Genomic DNA, 26,165 nt, shown 5'->3' with positions numbered 1-26,165 from the left:
CATTATGGGTATTTTCGAGCCATTTATTCATAATGGTTTTATATCACTTTCTAGTGATTTCTCTTCCGCTACCCTGTCAAAATTTTAAGAGATACCGGGGCTTCCCAGTCTCTTTTGTTGGCAGATACCCTGCCGTTTTCTGAAAAGTCATTTTCAGGTTCTAAAGTTCTTATTAAGGGGGTAGATTGTAATGACTACATTCCTGTTCCTCTCCATAATGTCTATTTGTCTTCGGACTTTGTTTCTGGACCTGTGGCTTTAGGTATTAGGCCTTTTTTGCCTTTTGAAGGGATTCACCTTCTTCTTGGAAACGACCTTGCTGGGGACAAGGTCATTACTAATCCACTTGTGACTGATAATCCTAGTTTAGATCAGGATCCAGAGCCAATTGAACAAGAGATACCCGATTTATTTCCTTCATGTGCCATTACTCGAGCCATGTCAAAGAAAACTTCTGAGAATCAAAATACTCTCAAAATAATGTCACAGATGTTGACTTAAATGACACCTTTCTCAGTCAGGTGTTTGACACGGAGCATTCCGTTATCCCTCGTGGATTTGAAACTTCCAGTAAAACTTCTGCTGACCAAAGTCAGACATTTTCTAGATCAAATCTCATTGCAGAACAACACAAAGACCCAGATATTTTGTCTTTGTTTGACAGGGTAGATGATGAAGGTAAACTTCAGATAGCTCTGTTTCCTATTATACAAAGTCTGGTATTCTCATGCGTAAATGGAGACCTCCAGATGTTTTGGTTGATGACGATTGGCTATAAAACATCAAATTGTGGTTCCAAAGCCCTACCGTGCTGAAATATTGCGCCTGGCCCATGAAACGCCCTGGGCTGGTCACTTAGGAGTCAGGAAAAACTTATCATAAAATTCTCAGTCACTTTTATTGGCCTAATCTCAGGCAGGATGTAGCACATTTCTGTAAAACTTGTCACACATGTCAAATGGTAGGAAAGCCAAATCAGACCATTCCAAAGGCCCTTTACAGCCAATTCCTGCATTTCAAGAACCATTTAGTAGGATACTAATAGACTGTGTTGGGCCCCTACCAAAAACAAGATCAGGAAATGAGTACATGCTGACAATTATGTGTACATCAACTCGGTTCCCAGAAGCCATACCACTGAGAAACATAAAGACAAAGACTATAGTGAAAGCTTTAGTCAAATTTTTCACTTTATTTGGCCTCCCTAAATGTGTCCAGTCCGATCAAGGCTCCAACTTTATGTCTGGTATTTTTCAACAAGTAATGGATCAGCTAGGCATTAAACAGTATAGGTCATCCGCCTATCATCCAGAAAGTCAGGGTGCTCTTGAGCGATTTCATCAAACTTTGAAAAACATGATTAGGACCTACTGTTTTGACACTGAGAAGCAGTGGGATGAAGGAATTCATTTTCTGCTCTTTGCTGTTAGAGAGTCAATTCAGGAGTCTCTTGGTTTTAGCCCATTTGAGCTTGTATTTGGACATACAGTCCGTGGCCCACTTAAGCTCGTTAAAGAGAAATTCCTATCAGACGATGATGATTGTCTGAATATTTTGCAATATGTGTCAGATTTTCGTACAAAACTCTCTAAAGCATGTGAATTAGCCAGAGAAAATCTTGAGTCATCTCAGCAGTCAATGAAAACCAAATATGATAAAAGCACCTCAAAACGGAAGTTTGAACCAGGTCAAAAGGTTCTTGTTCTACTTCCAATTCCTGGCAAACCACTCCATGCTCGTTACTTTGGGCCATACCTAATTGATAAGAAATTGAGTGATTTAAATTACATCATAATAACACCTGACAGGCGAAAACAAAAACAGCTATGTCACATAAATATGCTTAAGCCATATTTGGATAGGGATAATCCTACTATAACTCAGCCTGTCAGTGCAGTCAGTTCAAACCATTATGAAGATAGTGATACTGAAACTGACTTGAGTGAAAATACTCTAAACTCAAAGCTGGGCTCGGTCAAGCTTCAGAACTCAGAAATCCTGGAGAAGCTGGAGTCTACAAAGTTGGCACACCTCCAGCCAGAACAACAACAACAGGTGAAAGAACTGCTCCACGAATATAAACACCTGTTTCAAGATGTTCCAACGAGGACAAACGTCATCTATCACGACGTTGATGTTGGGGACAGTAAGCCTGTAAAACAACATCCATACAGACTGAATCCAACAAAAGCAAAATATCTCCAGGAAGAAGTCAAATACCTGCTGGACAATGACTTTATTGAACCCAGTAAAAGTAACTGGAGTTCGCCGTGCATACTTGTTCCCAAACCAGATCACAGTTATCGTATGTGCACGGACTTTAGGAAGGTCAACACTTTAACAAAGACAGACACTTTCCCAATCCCGAGGATTGATGACTGCATCGACCGAGTGGGAAAAGCCAAGTATGTGACGAAATTTGACCTACTGAAGGGATTTTGGCAAGTCCCTCTGACAGATCGTGCTCGTGAAATATCCGCCTTTGTTACGCCAGACGGATTGTTCCAGTACAAGGTGATGCCATTTGGAATGAAGAACTCTCCGGCAACGTTCCAACGGATGATCAACGACGTCATATCCGGGCTAGACGGGTGTGCAGCTTACGTTGACGACGTCATTCTGTATAGTGACACCTGGGAGGAACACATCAAGCTCATGCGGAAGTTCTTTGAGAGACTGAGTAAAGCAATGTTGACTGTCAACCTTGCCAAATCTGAGTTTGTATGGGCAAGGGTAACTTACCTCGGACATACTGTAGGACAGGGTGAGGTAAAACCTGTTGATGCCAAAATCAGTGCCATTTCAAGTTTTCCCATACCAAACTGCAAACGACAACTGATGCGCTTTCTCGGTATGGCTGGTTACTACAGAAAATTCTGTCCAAATTTCTCCACAATTACTGAGCCTTTGACTAACTTACTTAAAAAGAAAGTACAGTTTGTTTGGTCAGAGCAATGCCAACAGGCATTTGATACACTTAAAGCCATACTGCAAAGTGCCCCAGTATTGTCTGCACCAGATTTCACTTTGCCATTCAAATTAGCTGTAGATGCTAGTGATACGGCTGCTGGTGCTGTTTTATTGCAAGAGGATAGTCATGGTGTAGATCATCCTGTTTGCTATTTTTCACGCAAATTTAACAAATCCCAGAGAAACTACTCTACAATTGAAAAAGAGTGTTTATCTTTGATATTAGCTTTACAGCATTTTGAAGTTTATGTTACTTCTTCAAATCAGCCAATAGTGGTTTATATTGATCACAACCCTCTTGTTTTTCTGCAGAAATTTAAAGGCAAAAATCAGAGATTGCTAAGATGGAGTTTAATGTTACAGGAGTTTAATCTTGATATTAGACATATCAAAGGCAGAGACAATTTAATTGCAGACTGTCTCTCTCGTATTTAGAACTTATTGTTGTTCACACTTTTAAGATTACATTTGTAAAAGAAAGATTTTCATTGAAAAATTTCTTTTGAAGAGGGGGTGTGTTATGTAGGTCATTTCCCCCACACTCATCATGACCTGAGTTCAATTAGTCTAGAACATTCTCAAGGTCACTGCCCTTGATGACCTCACAACCTTGAATTCAATTAGTCATGTTTGGAATGTTCTGGAAAGTTGATTAGTTGTGTAAGGGAGATAATTTTAGAACAGTAATTAGCATGTCAATAAAAGTTCTAGATTGTTCTTATATGCCTTATAAAAGGGACGTGCACAGCTTCCAGTCAGACTTTTGGGGATCGTGTCTCTTGTGTGTTACTAAACTCCAGCAGTAGTCATTCTCAAGACTTTCAAGACCTTCACTGTCAACGCTGGATTTATACTGTGGACTTTGTGCAGCTTCAAGCCTGCAAGCCAAAGGACTGTTCATTCATCCGACTGACTGTTACAACTCTGAGACTGGAGCTTTGCCGTCCCAGCTGAGATAAGTAGTCTGTACACTTTTAAAGCTTGTACTCTATCCCTGACTTAGCAATTAGTTTTTTTTTCGTAATAAATTTTGTTTAAACGTTAACTGCTGAGTTCACCCTTTTGTTCGTTTTCTCTGCACGTAACATCTTGTACACACAACCTCTTTTAATATTGCATTTGACGTAACTCCTATATCCAACTTTTGCCATAGTTTATCACATTATGAGGTTGCATGGTAATGGATATAAGACTTCTTGGGGATAAATTAGGATATTTAAAAGAAATAATCACTTTTCTTTACACAATGATTATTACCACCAAACATTTTGGCTAGAGGTCTTACATCCACTACCACATGCCCTCGCTTGCTCTTTACAACATCCAAGTAATGGATTCTTCTCTCTCAATCTCTCTTTCAGCGTAAACTTTTAGCTATTTATATTCACAATGACAACAGTGTACAGAGCAATGTATTTTGTAGTCAAGTTATGTGTTCGGAAACTATAGCTTCATATCTTAATCAAAATTTTGTCACCTGGGCGTGGGACATCTCGGCAGATGAACATAAAGCTAAGTAAGTGACCAGTTTTTTTTTATGTGTGCATTCTTGTATTTGATAGCAGTCCATCCTTAACCCTTTCACCGCCATGGTTTGGCCCAAACCCATTGTTATCAATGGTGATTGTGGACCAGATTACAGGAAGTTGGCGGTGAACAGGTTAAAGATGTATTTGTAAATTTTACCAGGGCAAGGTATATTTAATCATTGTGCAAATGTACAAAGAACCCCCAAAACCAAAAAAAACCAGGTCCTTGTATTTTTGTCTTGTGGTAAGAAAATACACCATGGACTGTCGTTTGAAAGGCCTTTGTTAGAGTTTCAAATATGTTCCCAGTGGCAGTGAAAGATGCATGAAAAAATATCTGAAGCAACAGAAAAAATTTGTTTTACAGTCGCATGTGTGTTGATATAGACCATTTGCCAGTTACATAACCTTTTTTTGCATTGCTTGACAATAATAAAAAAACTAAAATTGCTTGACAATAATAAAAAAACTAAAACGTGCTACAGGTATGCACGCACTGCAGAAAATAATAATAGCTACATGTATAGGAACACATGTACACCTGTACAGTTCAGAATTCTAATATCTTTGTCATGCTGTGTGTCAGCATTACTGCCTGCATAAAAAGATTCCTGGGATTTCTTGATATTTTGTCTGTTGTTGGATGTTGTGAGCTAAAAAATCACAATGAAATTAAAAAATTGTCACTAAAAAATTATTGTGGTGGACCTAGGATAGGAAACATCTGTTACCTTCTTTTGCATGAATTAATTAAGGAATTGTTTGTAGAGATATATAATATACACTTACCAACATCCTTTATCACATTTTGATATGTCTCTATTGCCATAAAGAGAATTGAAGTGAAAGGGTGATGAATTCAGTTTCTGTGAAATAGGAAGTATTGAAATGATATACATATCCATTTCTCGCAACCATTGTGAAATTTGAGATATGGCCATCAATGAATTATTTCACCAAACATTACTATTATTATCAGAAATGTCACACTCAAATAAGTATGGCATTAAGGATTGTAATATTGATTTTTTCAACATCATGTAGGTTATTAAACTGGTGTACGCAGTATTTTGGAAGTGTAGCTGCCTCAACAGTTCGAAGTTTCCGTACTGACCAGTTTCCCTTGTTCCTTGTTATCATGAAAGTCAGGTCAAATACAGAGGTGTTCAGAGTTCTACAAGGTACGTTTTACCATGTAATTTCTTGATTCACAGTGTGAAGGGCTTGTAATGCTTCGTATGGTGCTCCCCTTTCAAATCCCCCCCCCACTGTATTGCTGTGATCCTATTATTGTCAATGAAATGACTGGACCTCTGTACTGTGAAATGGGAACGAAAGGTACAATAGCCCGAATGTGTGCGATGATTATAAGATATTTACTTGATACACATGTGTCTGTTCGGGCTTTGTTTTGTGTCTTTCTGTTGACACTGTCTTTAGTTAGTTTGCCCATGGTGGTTTGCCAAACATGTATATTACAGCCATTGGGTGACAATGACATGTGACCTTGGAAATCAATGGTAACACCACAATCAACCATGTTACTATAGAGCAATTACATAATATAATATTAGCCCAATGTTTTATTGTTCGAGCTCTGACACCTGCCACTGTCTGTTTTCAAAGGACAATAACTAGCCTTTGATATTATTTTTATATTTTTTTTAAACTATAAAAAAAATGCATTTCTGTATTATATTCCCTCCAGTATAGTGAAACAAAGGATTCATCTTGACAACAGAAGGCAGTGTGTACACTATACAATGTCATTGTTGACAAATGAATTCTTTCCTTCACATATGATTCAGTTTTCAACGAAAAATATCAGAGATCACAAACATACAGGCTGTATTGGCAAGTTGATTACAAATGACTTTGACATGATTTTCAGATTAGAATTGATTTTGCAGATAGAACGTAAATATTTGAAACCGCATCAACATTAATTGCATGCTGAAGGATTCTTTAGTCGCTGTGCAAGCCAAAGAATTTCAGGCAATTTTACTGAAGTATTGGTATCATTTTAAGTACAAAGTATTGAAATTGTTTTAATAATAGGGTATACAGAGGGGAAGTTTGGAGTTTTGGGTAATTTGATAATATATCTTAGTATTTTCTTACAGGAAACACATCACTAGATGAACTAATGACACACCTAATAAATGCAGTTGATGTGTACACCGAACATCAACAAAGTGAAATCAGAGAAGAGGTGAGGGATTTATGTCATATGCAATTATGAAAGTGATGTCATTTTACCCACTATTTACACACCAGATGAGTTCTGTGTGTTAGGGTAAGGCATCCTGTGTGCCACTCTCATGTTTCAAATTTCCCCTGTGTTTTACTTTTGCTGTGTATGAAAGGCATGATCATTGTGTTTTGCTGACTTGATGATCAGAATATCGCTTTCCTGATTGGGTTATCCTCCATTTGAAATTATCATGTTCTCTCTCTGATCAGTTTCAAATATGAATAAGCCTTAATGATGGACCGTGAAAGAAAGCTTGTTAGGTAAATTTTGTAATTTGTCAAGTGCTTTAGAGGCATTCTTTTGATATCTTCTTTTCTACCAATTGTATTGTCTGAGACGGTTGATGGTGTTCTTTATCTTGCTTGCAGGCTGAGCGAGAAGCCAGGGAGACCATGAAAAAAGAACAGGATGAAGCCTATCAGTTATCACTAGCAGCTGACAGAGCAAAGGTATCAAATTCGAAGCCTTTTTTTCCCATTATTGCATGTGTACCTCCCACCACGCTATTGACAAAGTAGGCTTTTATTAAGGTAGAACGCGCGACAGATAGTCGAACTCTCAAATTTCTACAATTGTTTTCTGATCAAGCACTTGTGGGGGCTCATTTTAAAGCTCTTGGAGAAAGAAAAACTTTCACTGGCATAGTTTTTCGAAAATCCAAAATTTAATTTTCACCCCATAGAGTTAACACAGGAATGGCAGCCATTTTGAATTTCAAATATCATAAAATGTTGGGTAATTTGTTTCGCTAGTTCCAAACTTTGCATGGAGACCCCCTGTTTTTATTAGCTCATATTTGGTTTTGTATATAAATACCAAAAAGAGCTTGATTTGGTAAGAGAATGGTTGAAAGTTTCATTCAGGAATGTTTGAGCAAAACTTTTAAGTCTTTCACTTTGGAGGTGCATACTACCTTAAAGTCTTGTAGTTCAAGGTCCAACAGGCAGATATAACTGAACACATGGTGAAATACATCATGAGAGATTCTTTATAACAGGATCTATGATGATGAAGTCTTTGAAATCCACTACTAGAAGTTGTTTTTCATCGTGTGGTGACAATGATAGTTTTTCATTTTGACAAAGTGGTGATATAAAAGCATATTAGGTTTCATCCTTTCTCTGAGATTGATTTGAATATAAACAATGTTTGAGATGAAATTGATGCCAGTTTCAAAAAGTGTATTGTTTGTGATGTTGTATACAGATGTGTTGAAAGTCAACCATTGTAGCAGAGTCAGTGTTATTTCAGAGCATTTTTGTAAATCAAAACATTGCGAAAGTTGAGCAGTAATTGTTGCTGTGTGAATCACTTTAACTAGTTCACCCCCCTCCCAATTCCCAGTAAACAGGTCCACACTCACCATTGATTGATAAGTGGGTTTGGGCAAAACCATTGCGGTGAAAGGGTAAGCACAGTACAATGTCAGGCACTCATAAGGTGAAAGAAAATAGTGGAGAAGTGTTTTGATACATGTCAGTTGACATGAGTGCTTGCTATCGGAAAATCACAAAATGTTTGATTTATTCTTCAAACACTGTCAATGTGCTAAATCCATAGCACAACAGTATAGTATATTACAACGTGGTGCCATTAATTGTCTGTGTACAATTATGACTCTGATTCCTTTGAAGGCAGCACAATAAAAACTGTCATGTTTTACGTTTGCTGCACAGGAAGAGGCCAGGTTACGAGCCGAAGCTGAAAGACTTCGAAATGAAGAACTGGAAAGACAGAGAAAAGAGAGGGAAGACCGAGAAAGGCAAGAGGAGGAAGCAGAAAAAGAGGTAAAGTGAAATACGGTGAAACCCCTAGATTGTTGTGTGGCTGGTATTTCTTGATGGGGAAATGTACAACTAGCAACGGGACTTAGCCAATGATATCAGTTATTAGTCCAGCAGTCACTGCATGTCTTTTTTCTTCTTGTGTAACAAAAACACATCATATTGCCCATTTCTATTTACTCTTGTACATAAATGAACCAATAGGTTATATCCATGACCACAAGATGTCCTCATTGTTTTGTAATATTGTGTGATCATATTAGTTACTTGTACAGTCTAACCCGACTTAGTGGTTCCCCCTACAGAGCGGTCAGCTCTATATAGTGGTCACCTTGTGGCAGTCCTGTAACAATTTATATGTTAGAGGCCCTCCACAGAACATGTATAGCATCACATGTACTGTATGTAATTGCTCCAATTTGGTGCAAAAGCTGTGGATAATGCTCAGTATATCTGACTCTGAACAACCAGTATCAAAACAGTTTGGACTGAAAAAAAAAATGAAAGACCAATTTTATCTCTGCATTACCATTGTTTCAGAAATAAAATGAATGTCTTTTATGATTTTCAAAAGATTTATGATATTTTATTTCAAAATATTATTCTTATCTTTTCCTAAATTTACCACTCAGCACACCGCCTACACCGAAAGTAACGCCACACCCACTCTCGATAGAAAGGCCACCTCCATATAGTGGTCATGTTTTTCTTGGTCCCTTGTGTGACCACTAGACACAGGTTTGACTGTAATTAAACATTTTACCAAGAGAAAATACATATTTTTGCTCAAAATCAGGTACAACAGAAACATAAAAACTGGGAACTAAGGTCATCTTGGGGTCAATATATTTGTTATCCAGTGTTGGCACACATTGTTGTACTCTGGAATAATTCTCTTAAAATCCGTCACGTGCCATTTTGTCATTCTGTGTCTCAAATAGCCCTTTTCCTGCCAAGGTCACATGTCACCATGACATCATTTCAGTGAAAATCAATGAGGCACAAACACGTCCCATGTCTTGTGTTGAAAAAGACTTGAATATCTTAATGGCCCTGAAAACAGAGATAGTGTAAACATGATTGTAACGACTAAAATCAGCTATAACATAGCATGCTGGGGTAGGTGAAAACATGTATATATTTTGGCTGAACTCTCTGCTTCTTACTGACTCAGTAGACGGGGAAATGATACTGCCTAGCAGGACAAGGGTTAACCCCTGTGAGTGCCACCGTCAATTTTTGTTGCCTCTACAAATTATATACCCCAGTCAATTTTTTTCAGATTTTTGTCAAAATTTTAATAAAAAACTGTAGCCAATGAAATATGATGTCTATTTTGTTCAAAATTCAAAAAAAATATGGGAAAATTCATAAAAAATGGTAAAATGTTGCACTAAAATTTTGGAGGGAAAAATTACGGTACTCAAAGGGTTAAGCATTGGAAGGCATGGATGATCATGAAGAGTGAAACTCATAGTGTTCAGGGCAGAAGTGACTTTACCCTTTCACCACCATGGTTTGTCCCAAATCCATTGTTTTCTATGGTAAAGTTGGACCTGTATACAGGGAACTTAGGGTGAAAGTGACTTAAGTGCTGGTTTGATCCATGCACAGCTTCTCACTATGTTCCAAACTGTGTTTATGAGTGACGCTCAAATTACCACTCCGATCATGTTGTGAAACAAATGTTGTTCAAAAAACCTGTCAGAAGGTTAAAACTTCTAGCAGCCTCTGTAAGCAATTTATTGTGTTTTTCAGAAGTTCAAATTGTATAATTTTGTCGTTAGAATCTTCACATTTCCAAACCATCCGTCACTGGGGGATGGGGTTTAAGGTTAAGGTAGTTTGTGCTTCAAAAATGAAAGATTAAACTTTTGCTTAAACTTTCCTCAAGCAAACTTTAAAGCATTCTCTTTCAAAATCAAGAATAAAAATTGGAGATCCCTGTGCAAATTTTGGTACAGGAGAAATAAATTACTGAGTCTTTACCAAATTTATGAAATTCAAAATTGCTGCCATTGTTATGTTAACCCTATGGGGAAATAAAATTCACGATTTTACCAAACCAGGCTGGTGAAAACTTTATGTACCTCATACAAGCTTCAAAATAAGCCCTCACAAATGGTAGGCCAAAAGAATATTGTAAAAGTTTGTGAATCTGAAAAATATGTTATTGAGGCGCATTGTACCTCAAATGTATTTACCATGTGCATACATGTACTTTAATAACCTATGAAGTTACCACTGCATTTTGTCTCTACAGGCAATCCGACTGTCCCTTGAAGAACAGCTACCAGATGAACCTCCACATACATGTTCAGAGCCAATCACAACGATCCGTGTCAAGCTGCCAGATGGTCAGAACTTGACGCGGCGATTCCTGGCCCAGCACCCCGTACAGATAGTACTAAACTACATAGCATCCAAAGGGTACCATATGAATGAGTACAAAGTGCTCACAAACTGGCCAAAAAGAGATGTAAGTACACGTAACAAACTTGCCGTGCTTGCTTGATCGAAAATATTTGGACAGCACAGTGAAGGTTCATATCATTGAGGGGCATTTGCAAGTAATCCCTTATCTCCTGTTTCCTCAATGGAGAGATCCAACCACCTCATGTAAATTACGCTAAAGTAAAATATTATGGTGAATTAGACAGCTGACCAGCAAATTTCTCTCAGTTCGCAGTGATAGACTATGCACACAGTGGATAAAATTTTCAAGTTCATCCAGCCCCTAGAATTGTCAGTGTTTTGTGATGTTATCATTTTCAGCTATGTACAGTCACCACGATTCTTAGTGAGGGAATCAGTCTTATCTCTCGGCAAATTGACCAACTTTGCACAACTTTTAAAGAGGAACAAAGAACTTAAATCACATACACAGTCAACGTTGATAACCTTAAATCACATACATAAGTCAATGTCCATAACCACTAATGCCAGAACCAAGGATCAGGGACTGCCACTTGGAGTGCTGCATGCATGCCAGTGCAGTAGGGCAACTCATTGTTTGGAATTGTGTCTTTGACTGTCAGTGTGTTCTCCTGAGCAACTTGACCAAACCCTCCACAAATCTCAAAAACAAAGGAACCGCAACCAACTCTCTTTGTCTTACCGGGATCATGGCTTGTATTTCATTTGAAAAAACCCCAACCTAAACAGTCCACTCTTGGCAGAGGCCAACATTGAATGTGGCAAAGTAATCCTCTTTCTCCCAAGTTGTACTTATTTCTATGGTTTGCCTATGGAGCCTGGTAGAAAGAGAATTAAAGCATACTGCAATCTTGTGACCTGTCACAGAAATCTAACCATGACATTTCTTTATATCATATTCTTTTCACCAGTTGTCCAAAGTGGACTGTACAAAGACTCTAGAAGAAGTAGGCATGTACCCACAAGACACAGTCTTCGTAGAAGAGCAGTAGCAACCGAAATTTCAACTTGTAGTATTCAGTGTGGCTGGTGTATTGTCATTCCTGGGCACGGGATGTTAGTAACAAACGTGTAGACAACTCATCAGAAAGGTGCAAAGGCTTTGACAATGGCGACACTAAGATACTTTGTGCTTGGCACCTTCACCTTTCACCTTTGACCCCTAGTTATTGACTTAGCGCTTTTTTTCCATTGGTGCACTTTGTACAGACAAGCTGTAATGTGAGTCATGTTTTTGATCTCCTCAAGAGAATAAACGCTCAGTGAGATTTCGAGTTAGGTAGTCAGGATTTTTGTTTTGTAGGGTACAGTGACATTATCCTGTGTTGACACTGGCAGAATCATTTGTTCACAGTTTTTTGCAGTCCAGAAGTATTTAAAGATTTTATTGATGTATTTCTCAAGAGAACACCCCCATGACACCGAGAATCTTGTAAAGCCACACACGTCCATGATACTTCTCCCGAGGACAGAAATGACCACGTATTGAGTCCCTGAAATGTTGCTTCAAGATTGCTACCGTTGTCATCAGATTTCGACTGTCTCACAAACATTTTGAACCACTTTCCTCCACTGCCTCACATGATGGAAACATCTCCGAGCTGTCGTAGCTCTGGTTTTGTTACCTTCATGTAGAAAAGCAGACGAAAGGAAAACAAACTGAAGCAGGATGTTTTGGGGTAAAGTTAACATCCAAAGTTTTTGCCAAAGGTTTGGTGTTAGGGTAAATAGTTTGGGAGCCCCTGTGCCATGACTTGTCCCATGATATAATTGTTTTGATATGACAGGGGAAACCTCGGCAATATGACTGGAGAACCACAGTAAAATTTACCCAGTATCAGCCTAAACAAAACACTGCTGTTAGATCAGTTGCAATATTTCAGTAGAATATCTTGGTTTTGTTAGGAGTTGGACGATTCGGTCGGTGGGAGTAAAACAATATATTATCAGGGCACAGAGCTTTCTTCCAACCATTACTTCTCCTCATTAATGTATGACCCCCTCCAAGCAATTCTCAGGCAACAGGCAGAACCTAACCCGCAGTCTCCCAGACATGACCTTTGTGATTGATTGTCACCGACCGAGTCTGGTTTGTGTGTGTTTCTAGGGAAGGTAAACCCGGTGATTGCATCACAAGAATGATAATGGCATTTGATTAAATGGACGTAGTGTGTGGACGTGGCATTATGAAATGTTAGATGAGTGTGTCTCCAACATACAAAGCTTGTGCAAGCAGAAATGATCTCAAATTTCTTTTATTAAGGGTGACCCCTGCAATATTGCGTTTAAATAAACTAAGATGGTTGTTCGTTCTTCGATTCAAACTTCATGAAGCACTCACTTAACTTCCTTTATTCACTGCATTTGGGGATTTTCTGTTAATTTTGTACTTCCAAAGTTTATCATGACGTTTTGTTTCATTTTTTGTCACTGCCAGTTATGTCAGTAAACAAGAAAACTTTTTGAAAGAAGAAAAAACCAGTCCTTCAGCAGTTGATAAATTTTATTGTGACAATACTGCTGTTGCTCCACATGCTTACAGGCATGCTTAGCAAATTTTAGAATGGTCGCTGAAACACAATTCTAATTTTTATTTGGGGGGAGGGGGGGATGTTGAATTCAGGAAGCCAGTGAGGGTGAAAAATGGCCGGCTTTGGTACTGTTGCTTTCTGAGAATAAAGCTATGACCACCATTCCAGGGGCTGCTGATGTTCACAGTACACATGGAGACTGACGGATGCTCCAAATCTAGCAGAACTTCTGTTTTAGCCTGTGTGATAGAAGGGCCCCTGGCTGTAACTTTTGATGATTATATTTGTACTATTTTTTGTTTTTCATGTCAATCACAGTTTCTTGTTCTACTTCCAAAAGCGTGTCGAGATACACAATATTCAGCTTGTACTTGAGCAGACTGCATTGTTATTGTTGACAAGTGAATTATGGTCTGGACTAGAATACAATTGTTAACAATAACAGTACACTTTACATGTATAGACACTGTTGTAAAGCTAAATAGTTTGATTTTCAACTTGTTTTTAATGAAGAGTTTCACAAGAGAACTTGCAATTGACAAAGAAAGTAAAAACAGTGAAAAAATAATCAAACTTACAGCTTCTGGCCCTTTCAAGAGTGAATTCTAAATGGCATGGACTGATGAGAGAATGCTTTTGACCTACAAATTAATGAGTTATTCTGGCAAATTTTGATACAATACGATCAATACAATATGTTTGTTTGCCAGTTTGACAAGGCATTTTAAGTGGTAAAAACAAATAATAAAAAAATGGCCAGGAGTACATGTGAAAAAACCCTAACATTTGGAGAATTATTTAAAAAAATGAAACGCCCCCACTGATTACTAAATCCCTTGCCAGTATGTATATTACAGGGTGAATTGTTCTCGCCCCTTTTATCAATTTACTATTCAATGTATGAAAAGCTATATTATGCAAATTGTAATAAATTACCATTGAAATGGTACAGCCATGTGTCTTGTCTCATGCTGTGAATGTGTGAATGTGTGTATGCGTTTAGTTATTGGTGGTTGACCATCAAAGTGGTTCATTTGTAGGGTTGTTTCAACGAGCAGTTTTCATAAGTAGAAAGACTGAATAAGAGGCGCAGTCTAATTTGACATTCAGGCCGTCCATTTTTCAAATTTCCCCCTTTCACTGCCATACTTTCTTATATTCCGGATGTTTTCCACAGGACTGATGGACCTCTCTGGAGTCAAATAGGGGTGATAGGATAAACCCTTTCACCAACATGGTTTGACCAAAAACTCATTGTTATCAATAGGGATTTGCTGGACCTAAGTACAGGGAACTAGGGGTGAGCAGGTTAAACATGATTATGAATGTAAAAGCGATATGCTGACCTTCAAACAAGGAAATGCCGTTTGACTATGACGTCATATTTTACTCCGAATTTCAAATTTCACATCCTCAATCTATCACCCTCAACAGAGTGACTTTATATGTGCAGTTGGTCCCTCTTGGGCGGAGAATTAGTTTGCTGAATATGATCACTATGTCGTATACCAATGTAGATAATGTCGATATTGCACAGGGAAAGCTGTCGGAATTCCATTACTTTTCTATCACAAATTTTTTCTTATATCCTGACAAAATTTTACGATTTACTACAAAGTACCAAGGCAAGAAATCGAACGATCACGGAAAACAAATGGATGTATACATTTTGTCGTAGAGGGCGCACTGCACACCCTTCCAATTTCGGAAACGCATCCACAGTTATGTAGATTTGTTAGGGGCCCAAGCCGACCGGCTGGGACCCTATTGTTATTGCTCAAGTTCTACTACTTCCTCTTCTTCCTCTTTTTCTTCTTCTTCTTCTGCCGATTCTTTGTCGACCTAGATCTCTTAAACGGCTGAATGAAAACTTCTCAAATTTGCAGGGCTAGTAGGTGTTAATTAGTACTCGTGCACCTGACCCTTGAAATTTCGATTGGTCACGTGACCTGGCGGCCATATTGGATTTTCCATAAACCTAAAGATGGCTTCTCCAGAAGACCTAGGGGTCTAGTCGATTTGAATTTTTTGTATAGCAAACATGACTAAGGTCTTTATAATTTGCACATAAAATTGCATGCGGTCACGTGACCATGGCCGCCATATTGAATTTTCTAAAATACTCATTAATCTTTAAAAATCTTCTTCTCCAGAACCGAAACACCGATTAAGCTCAAATTTTACTCATGTCATCCTTTGAATAATCTCTTTCAAGTTTGCAAAAATCATTTTGATCGGTCACGTGGTTTGGTCGCCATATTTGATTTTGTGAAATCACAATTTAATCTTTAAAAATCTTCTTCTCCAGAACAAATTCACCGATTCAACTAAAATTCCACATATATCATCTTAAGTGTGATCTCTTTCAAGTTTGCAAAAGGCGTTTGGATCGGTCACGTGGTTTGGCCGCCATATTGGATTTTGTAAAAATCGTAATTTAATCTTTAAAAATCTTCTTCTGTAGAACCAAAACATCGATCAAGCTCAAATTTTACTCAAGTCATCCTTAGGGTGATCTCTTTCAAGTTTGCAAAAAACATTTCGATCGGTCGCATGGTTTGGCCGCCATATTGCATTTTGTGAAATCGTAATGCAATTTTTAAAAATCTTGTCCTCCAGAACAAATACACTAATTGAACTAAAATTTCACATTATTTTCCCTAGTGGTAGTCCTTTTAACTTTCAGAAAAACATTTTGATCAGTCACGTAATTTGGCCACCATTTTGGATTTATGTACATCGCAGTTTAATCCTTAACAATCTTCTTCTCCAGAACCAATGTACAGATTGAACTAAAATTTTACACTCATTATCCCTAGTGGCAGTTCTTTTTCATTTTCGAAAGGCATTTGGATCGGTCATGTGCTTTGGCCGTTATATTGGATTTCGTGAAAAATTGCAATTTCATCTTTAAAACTATTCTTTCCAGAACTAACGCACCGATCCAACTGAAATTTTACTTCTGTCAGCCATAGTGTGAGCACTTTCAAGTTTGTGAAAGGCGTTGGGTCGGTCAAGTGGTTTGTTTGCCATATTGGATATAGCGACAATCGCAATTTCATCATTAAAACTCTTCTTCTCAAAAAACCAACACACAGATTCAACTGAAATTTTACTCATATCTTTCTTAGTGCGAGCACTTTAAAGTTTGCAAAAGACATTTGGATCGGTTAAGTCGCCACAATGTTCATAAGGCTGCAGTGTAAAACCTCGTCAGACAGAAGATCGATCAGTGATGTATGTTATATTGTACACTTGAAAGTCAAAGACGGCACAACAGACTGCAATGCCCGCTGTCAAATTCAGCTAGCTTTCACACGAACCCTAATATCGGCCCCTTGTTTAAGGCAAGTTTGGCGACCAGCTTTTGTACGCGGGTGACTTTGTCGAGTATACTGCCACGGAAGTACTTAGAGGAGTGTGCCACTAGCTTTAAGGGGTGGCCGACAGCTGTGATTGACTGAATAAGAGACAAGGTCCCGCCAGGGCACAATTACTGGGGTCTACGCACAGCTGATATGTGAGTGTCAATGACCATAAATGAAGCTATTCGGGTAATTTTATATGTAGGTGTCTCAATGCACGCTCACTTGTTCATCACGAATAAAAAGAAAGATACATGATATTGCAAGGTGTGGTGATTTGTTTATGTTTCTCTATCTGACATACATGGAGTGGCCCTGGTGTGTTGTGTAACTGAGAGCATGTACCTGAAATTGTAAACAAGACCACATCAAGCCCAGCTGTAAATGTCATAAAAATCGCTGATACACATCTATTAAAACAACACCTTGTTTAGTGAAGTTCTGCAGCTTGATCTAATTTCACGTAATTGCTGTGTGCCATTGCACGCCCGGTCTGTCAGATCGCCGAAATCTAGCCTAAATGTATTGCGTCACTGTTGCTGAAATAACATGCTATCGACTCAATGCCGGCGAACTGCAAAATCGTCACTCACAGCCTACAGGTAAAATGGTTAATCAGAGCTGGACGCTCTTGCCATTGTTCTAGGTCTAAATAGGTGCGACCATATCAGTTGTTAGTGTAGCTGTTCAGAATGTTTGTTTGCACAGCTTATTACAGTGGGAACATTCAGTAAACATGAACTTCCTCGATTACAAGGTTTGAATATTTAAGCATGTGGACTTGAGTGATACCTGCAACGTTCAGAAACAAAAATGCTAGAAACGTTTGCTTCAAGAACCACTACTGTCACTATTCAGTCTCAACGATCGACTCCATGAGTAATTTAGAACGTTCTTGTGTATGTTATCCAAACACTCTACATTAGGTGCCATACAATAACTTCTTTGTTTTGCCGTTCGCGTGCGGGTAGGATTTTCAATCACGGTCCCTCCACAAAATCTGAAAAACAAACATAAATCGCCTGCTTGAAAATAAGGTGCGTTGTGGCCTTCCTTCGTTCGCAATGACGTAGGCAGTGTTTCCCCTGCCTGCTCTCAAAATCGCAAATGCGGAAAAAAAGTAGCGTTTGCCGAGAAGATTTAGGCAAAAATTAGCTAAACTTGCGAATCGAAAATTGCAGTATGACGTCATCACTTTGTCTGTTCACTTGCTGTCCTGCATTCAACTGAGAAGTAAGACTTTATCTCTGTGCATCCCTGACCTTATGCGTCAGAAGATCGTATTTGTACCACATACTATGAATAAAATTGAAACGAAATAGCTAATAAACCAAAAGTACCCATATGTTTACCATGGCTATTTGACTAAAATGTTACTAAGTTTTGGGTTGGACAACTTCGCACAATTTACCCACAGATTGCTCCGTGCACTGTGCAGTACAACGTCGTCACAGGCGTGCTGTTTACTTGGTAGTTTGTAGAAGTGTAGTTTATGCTACGTTCCGACGTTCTCTTCCGTAGAACGTCAGAACATAGCATAAACTACACTTATACAAATACCTAGCTCTGCATGGCAGGGCTGTGTGTTACCGGCGTTATACGATGTGGTGGGAGGCCGTATAACGCCGGTAACACACAGCCCTGCCATGCAGAGTTAACTAATACCCAGTAAACAGCACGCCTGTGAGTGTCGTCATCAACACTGAAGGATCGTAGTGACGGTGAAACTAAGCAAAAACGGCAAACTTTCGTTTTTGAGTTAGGAAGCTCCATCAATATTGGGAGAAACCACCCCTAACGCAGGTTCTAAGCGCAAGTAAAGCTATGAAATGGAAAGAAAGATTATGATCAGAGTAGGAAAGTCGACTGGAATTTGCAAAGTTAGGAACGGCATGGTTAAAAGCATACGGCTTTTTTCAACGTAGAGCGAGTATTGGCATTCCTGGACAGCGCAAATGTTCGTGGTGTATTGCTGCCTACAAGAAAATGTCTGTACTTACAGTTAGCGTTAGAAACTTGTGTGAAATTATTGGCTTCCTTAAAGATGAATTTGCAAGAATGTTCAGTGTATTGTGACGTGATATTGTTAAACAGATTTTCAGAGAAGGCGCTCGCTCGTCCGCCGAGTACAGTCGACGTACTTCCGCATTCATATTGTGCAAATGTGCAAGTCTTGTCGCGATATTTGAGCATTTAAAAAATGATGTTTCTCCATATCAAATCATTATGTGTTTTATATTTTAGGGTTCTCTTTACGTATTAGACATGAACATTTGGATTTATGATCCGTGATTTTCGCGATCCGTACATGATTCAAGCTGGCCGTGAATACGCACTGACGTTTTTGGTGATGACCCCTGACTCAAGTGTCATCGATGCGCTGTGCGCTGCGAGTGTCCGGGCATAGAGCTACCAAAGCTCCATGCTAAATTCAAGCGTAAAGCAAATGTATCGAAAATCTCAAATGAACACTTTTCTCAAGTCTAAGAGTATTTTACTGTTGAACTTCTATGAGAATGGATATCTAATTCGTTTGAAAAACTGGTATGCTGAAGCAGGTTTCGTGCCGTTCTCTATAGCGATATGTACAGTACAGCATTGATAACGATTACAGGTTTGTAACTATTAAATATAGCTGCATCGCATACGCCTAACTTTTGACAAATATAACTAGCCTTTAAAGTTACAGCTAAGGGAGCATTTCACTCAACAGAAACAGTGCTCAGGACTAGTATTATTTGATACTTACAAAGGAGGATTCGTACTCAATGCTGTCCGTTATGATTTGTTCAGCTACCCACTCTTCTTACTGCAAAACTTTTAATCTTATAAAAGAGACAGTAGTTTCAACTTTTACCACGATGTTTAGCATTTGTTTCCTGAGTGACAACTCCATACTTTGTTATTGCCAGTAACTTTTGCATTTTAATATTTGGAATTGTCAGGTTTTGAAAGAACACCTTTTTGTTCTACCCAACATTTTGAAATTCATAGTGTACAGGTCATCAAAACAACTAGTACTACGCCAAGAAAAATAAAACGTTTCTTTCTTATCCTAGACATATTTCAAAAATTATGTGGTGACGCGGGTTTCTTTTTTCATTCTTCAATCAACAACGCGGGAAAAAATGACAACATCATACGAATGCACGCAGAGACAAATGTACAGCAGTGTTGCTTTATTATTTTTGTACAGCAACAGTTCAGCGGTTTAAGTGCAGCATTTGCACAGTTTTCACAGAGTAATAATAGTGAAATATGTATACAGTTCTGATTTGAATGGTAGTGTCAATTATTTGTACGGTTCTGTTTTATACATGCACTATCGTGATGTATTTTTTGCAGTTTTTTTCATGTATTTCCTCATGAGCAGAAAATAGGACGCAGCAGATCTGAATTGACACGCGCGAGGATGAGAAAAAACTTTATTTTTCATGTCATTACATCAGTCTGTATGGCTTACAAGTGACCACACAATTAATGGACTTTTATTGTAATACTATTTCCCATTTGTCTATGGCACACACTTTTTAAAGTCATGTAAATGGGAAATGGGGAAAATGATCTTTGACTCGAAATTTTCATGTATAACAACTAGTTTAAGGATATATCAACACATAGGACACATGGTAAATTTACAGAGTGAGCTATGATGGTATACATCAATTTGACTTAAAATGCTGGTTCGTCAAGACATATGAGAAAAAATGATGTGGTGAGGCAGGAATTTGTTACTGTAATTTTTTTTAATTCTTCAATCAACAACACGGAGTTAAACATGACAACATCATAGGAATGCACGCAGAGATAAATGCACAGCAGTGTTGCTTAATTATTTGTGTATAACAACAGTTCTTTGGTTGACTTAAGCGCAGCATTTGCACAGTTTTGACAGTGCAATATAAGAGTTACATATGAGTACAGTTCTTAATGGAATATAAGTGTCAATTAATTTTTAAGCTTCTGCTTTATACATATACTATCGCCGAGTTTTTTTTGTGTTTATCTTTTTAAAATTATTTCTTCATGAGCAGAAATTTTCACAGTTTTGTCAAAACATTATACAAAAGTAAAACTTTGAACAGTAAAGATGAAATGAAAAAATATATGACTAATTATTTATTTTTTAACCAAATTTGCAATTATTACGCCAAAATTTTCAGAGATGAATACATTTATTTGATGGAATATTTTAACCTTCTGTATTGTAATTTTGAGTAGTATCTAAATCATATATGTCTTGTACTTTTGAAACAAATTTTTGGTAGGTCACTGTGCTCAGTATAAGACGCCATATTTGATTTTTTGAAAATCGCAATTTATCTCTAAAAATCTTCTTCTCTAGAACCAAAACACTGATGGAAGTGAAATTCCACTTTGTCATTCTTAGTGAGAGCTCTTTCAGGTTGTGAAAGGCAATTAGATCGCTCACACGTTTTTGCCGCCATATTGTATTTTGCATGGAACAGATAAATGTGAGATGATGTTCAAAATTCTTCTTCACAAGAACTTGACTGTTTTCAAGCTAAAATTTTGCCCATAATATAATCAGTGCAAGATTTGGAAACCAGGTTAATCGCTTGGGCCCCGCCAACGCTGCTTGCAGCTTTAATTTTATTTGTGACTATGTTGAAATAAATTTATCTTTTTCAAAAAAAAAGAAAAGAAAAAGAAATGCGTGTGCCCTCGAATCAAAATGCCCTCAATAGCAAGAACAATATAATGGTCTTTTTGGCGTACCGGTACAGTGGGGTTTTCTTCAACACTGTACCATAATCCCGATAAAGGATAAGAGGTTATCAAATTGAAAACTACCTGATATTCAAAATCATCAGTTAAATTTGGTTTCATGGCCGGGGAAAATGACAGCAAAAAACTAACTAGAAAATTTTGACAAAAACATTCATTCTTGATGGATGTTTGTTGAAAAGGTCAGGCACAGCTTCTACAACTAGCTGTTGCTTAAATCTTGGTAGAAAACACTGTGTCTTGGGCACCCTAAACGTGCAGCTTTTTGATTGGGTGTACTACATGGAAAAAATTGTGAATTCTGAATTTGTAACGGAGAAAATTTAATGGTATTCAGTTTAAAGCCCCCGTAATGCTAAATTTTGATGATAATTTCTCCATTTTTACTTTGAATTTGAACCATGATTCGTTGTTCTTCTCCCCAAAGAATGTTGATATACACAGTATCCAGCTTGTCAACTCAGCCCCTATAGTTGTAAACTGAATTCTTCTAGTTGAAAAGTGACTTCTAGTCCAGACTAGAATTCAAATGTAAACAATAACCATGCATTTTAGACATATAGACGCTAAGTTGACAAGCTAAATAGTGGGTGTTTCAACATTCTTTTGGGAGTATAATAAGAAGTTGCAATTGATTTATAAAATAAAAATAATGAAAAAAAATCATCAAAAGTTAGCATTACTGGGCTTAAATGTTTAAACATATAGTAAATTAATATCCCTATGGCATACAAACTTTCAGACTCAAAGAATCAGTAAAGGTCAGTGAAATATTATTTTGTCATGTTGAGAAAGGGCGTCCTACTTGTGCATGTTAAAAATTAACTTCTTAAGGGCTCTGGTTAGCCGGTATGGACTTATTAGGCTTAACTGTTCCATTTTACTAGGTTCCCCTTGATAGATGACAGAGCAATATGCAGAAAATTTAGATATATTGCTAATTCCAAAATCACTTACACATATTCCCTAACATCAGGAAAAATTCTCACTTAATTTAAAACAGACAGGTGGATAGACAAATGGGTAGTAACCGGTATATTAATAAACAGTCAGTTTGATCTCGTTTAGAATTAAAATCTTGAAATTTATTTCCACCTTAATCAGCTCCTATTACACCAAAAGTAGCCCCTTGTGCATTTGAATGAAGTTGTGCATGATGAAATAAATAACTAAGCATTACATTTATGTACATGTGCAATACTACTGCCAAATCAGAGCTCTAATCTCTACAAAGATAATGACTTAAGAAAATGGACGAGAACGTACTGTTGGGTTAAAGGTCACACAGCCGAAGATGATCCTATATTGGGGTCTAAACTTGATTGTAGTCGGGTGTTTGATGAAATCTGACTTAAAAAATGACAACATTCGTGCAAAAAATCACTAAACATTTGGTTTGAGATGGCACAACCGTGTGCACTGTGAGACCTGTCATTCACTTGTCACACAGATACACTCGGGTCGGCCACCCCATGATCAAACAATACCGCATGCTGATAAGGGACTGGTCAGTTTCTTCGGCCTGGGGGGGGGGGGGGGGCGGTGGATTATTTTTTGCCGACGTCAAAAAGTGGCTGACCCCCCCTATTCCAAATTTTGAAAACAGGGTGACCCCCCGGCACACGACATAGGTAAAACAAAAGGTGGACATAAATTTTATATATATATATATATATATATATATATATATATATATATTATATTTTACATTTTACATATATTTATATTTTAAATAGTCATTCTATGTTTTAATGAAATTGTTGACATGTCAGTTGTAAGATAGGAATTTCAAAGTGTCAATCTTAAAGTTTGAATACAGTACATTTTGAATGAGCTGTATTTTGAATGAGCTGTGAATGTATTTCACACTTTCTATGCTTAACCAGATGTCCTGAACTGTTGTACAGAAATGGATGTCAATCATTAATATCAAAGAGGAAAAAGCAGTGAATCAAAAACTTTGATGGGTGTTAAGACTAATGCCAACCATATAATTAAATCTCTTGAGGAGCCATAGAGAGCTTTTTTAGCCAAATCTGATGTGTACAGTGTCTGAGAGGACCTTTTCTTGTAACATTGAAACCATAAAGCACAGCTAATAATTACAAAAACTGCCTTTTTTAACTGTTATTTTGTTCATAAAAAAACATCTTTCTACAGGAAACCTGTGACACAAAGGAAAATAATTGCATCAATGAGAAGGAAAGATATCTTGTCATTTTTCTATCTCTAAAATAAGTCACTGTATCGAATATATATTGTGAAATATTTGTGCATGTTGCTTTCTCATACTGAATTCTCATAGAGAGAACAGAAAAGTATCAGGAATTTGTCATCCTTTTCATATGAAATGCAGATTTCATAATGGTACACTTTCACTTAGCAAACATCAAGATATCTCTGATTTAATAAAGTATGGCGCCCGAAGGGCGCGGAGAAAAATATAAAACATCCTGATATCTCTGATATATATGCCTTGTATATTAAAGTCATGCACCTGAAGGGCATGCTGAAAAATGTATGATATATTAAAGTAATGAGCTTGAAGAGCATGCTGAAAAATATTGAACATACAGATATCTCTGATGTATGTATGCTTGATATGTTAAAGTTGGGCGTGCTGAAAAATATGACTGATTATTAAAGTTACGCGCCCGAAGGGCGCGACGAAAAATACAACTGAATGATGAAATTTGTGGCTGACACTAGCATTTTAGGCAATGATGAGCCCGTGTCAAAATTCAAAAACACACTGACCCCCCCTATTGGGCATTTCAAAAACATGGTGACCCCCCCCTATCACAAAAGTCAAAAACAGGGTAACCCCCCCATGAATCCACCGGCCCCCCCCCAGGCTGAAGAAACTGACCAGTCCCTAATTTGTCAGTTGAAAATAAACGTGAAATGAACATACACAAGATCTCATGGATATGTGTACTTTGTATAACAGATTACATTTCCTATACTTTCATGATCTTCCTGACCAATTCTTCAGCAGGATTATCTCTAGAATTTCAGTTTCATTCCTCTCTCACTGAAAATGTCAACAATATGAAACTTACTAAACATCAGCTGAAAATAGACATTTTCTTACACTAACAGTAATAAGATTCATGTACATGTATTGGCAATTCTCGAAAAGAGTCCAATTCGACCTTCAGTCGACATTTTAAGAACTTGTGGTTTTCATTTCGATAATTACACGCTGATTCTGAAATTTGATTGACAATATTTACATCACGGAAAACCTCGCTGTATTCAAAGTTAAATGTCAGCCGTCAAGTCACATCATGGTATCTTGTTACAGTGACGGCACCAATTATTTGACGATGAGATACAGCTGGATATTGATACACTACCGAATTAGGTTTGTCAGTTTGCTCACAAATTTACCCTTTTAGTGGTCAACTTTTACAACTTTGCGCCAACATCAGACAGACTAAAACAGCAGGTGACGCAGCAAGATGTCTGTAAACTAATTTACTATGTAGTATGTTTATATCTTTACAGCAGCTATCAGTTTCAATGGTGACACACCACAGAGCAGTTTACAAGCAGTTCAAATTCACTGAGAGGTGGTAAAAGAACGACGTTACTGCAAATTTAGACTCAGAGGACAGTGTTCTTTGTAGTTTTACTACTTTTTTGTGTGATCCATTTTGTACTACTTTTAGATTTTGGTTAGATTTGAGTTGAAGAGAAATGTTTTAGTTTTGAATTATTTCTTCGTTCGACAAAACACTAGTTTTTTAGACTAGAAAGTTGCTGACCCAAAGCCCTTGGGTTGTTAGTGTTTATATTTTTTTTTCTGTTAAATGAAAACGTCGGATCAACTAGAAATGAGAAACACTCTTACAATGTTGCAAGGTTTTATCGCTACAATCTTGTCAATATAGAAAACTGTTGTCTGAGTTTTTTTAGGCTAGAAAGTTGCTGACACAAAGACCTTGGGTTGTTAGTTTTATTATTTTTTTGTGTTTAATAAAAACGTCGGATCAACTAGAAATGATAAACACTCTTACAATGTTGCAATGTTTTTATCGCTTGTCGCTACAATCTTGTCAATATAGAAAACAAATGACGTTCACGAAATAGCCTGAAACCCCAAGTTCACTTCATACTGAAGTAGGCCCCGATGTCAGCTCATTGAGAAATGTGGTGTCATTCATTTGTTGATAACCAAAGTAAAGTTTGTTCATTTTACACATCACTCTATTATTTTTGAAGTCATGAACTTTATTGATATTCAACTACAAAGAACACTGTCCTCTGAGTCTAAATTTGCAGTAACGTTGTTCTTTTACTACCTCTCAGTGAATTTGAACTGCTTGTAAAACTTGGCAACCAGTCTCTGTGTGTGTCACCATTGAAACTGATAGCTGCTGTAAAGATATAAACATACTACATAGTAAATTAGTTTACAGACATCTTGCTGCATCACCTGCTGTTTTAGTCTGTCTGATGTTGGCGCAAAGTTGTAAAAGTTGACCACTAAAAGGGTAAATTTGTGAGCAAACTGACAAACCTAATTCGGTAGTGTATCAATA

At 37.6% G+C, this 26,165-nt stretch overlaps 1 protein-coding gene across 1 annotated transcript in view; it reads left to right on the top strand.

The window, feature by feature from the left end:
* Positions 1 to 14,453, top strand: part of LOC139138953 (FAS-associated factor 1-like) — a 37,917-nt gene extending 23,464 nt beyond the window's left edge. Inside the window, exons 10-16 of the mRNA XM_070707589.1 lie at positions 4,332 to 4,486; positions 5,544 to 5,680; positions 6,623 to 6,711; positions 7,122 to 7,202; positions 8,430 to 8,540; positions 10,801 to 11,016; positions 11,885 to 14,453. Of these exons, the coding sequence (XP_070563690.1) occupies positions 4,332 to 4,486; positions 5,544 to 5,680; positions 6,623 to 6,711; positions 7,122 to 7,202; positions 8,430 to 8,540; positions 10,801 to 11,016; positions 11,885 to 11,965 (870 nt within the window). The 3' untranslated portion in view covers positions 11,966 to 14,453. The remainder of the gene's footprint in view (positions 1 to 4,331; positions 4,487 to 5,543; positions 5,681 to 6,622; positions 6,712 to 7,121; positions 7,203 to 8,429; positions 8,541 to 10,800; positions 11,017 to 11,884) is intronic.
* Positions 14,454 to 26,165: the final 11,712 nt, after the last annotated feature.

This window comes from Ptychodera flava, chromosome 8 (assembly GCF_041260155.1).
Source record: "Ptychodera flava strain L36383 chromosome 8, AS_Pfla_20210202, whole genome shotgun sequence".
Classification (NCBI taxonomy): domain Eukaryota; kingdom Metazoa; phylum Hemichordata; class Enteropneusta; family Ptychoderidae; genus Ptychodera; species Ptychodera flava.
This window is presented reverse-complemented; position numbering and strand designations above follow the sequence as displayed.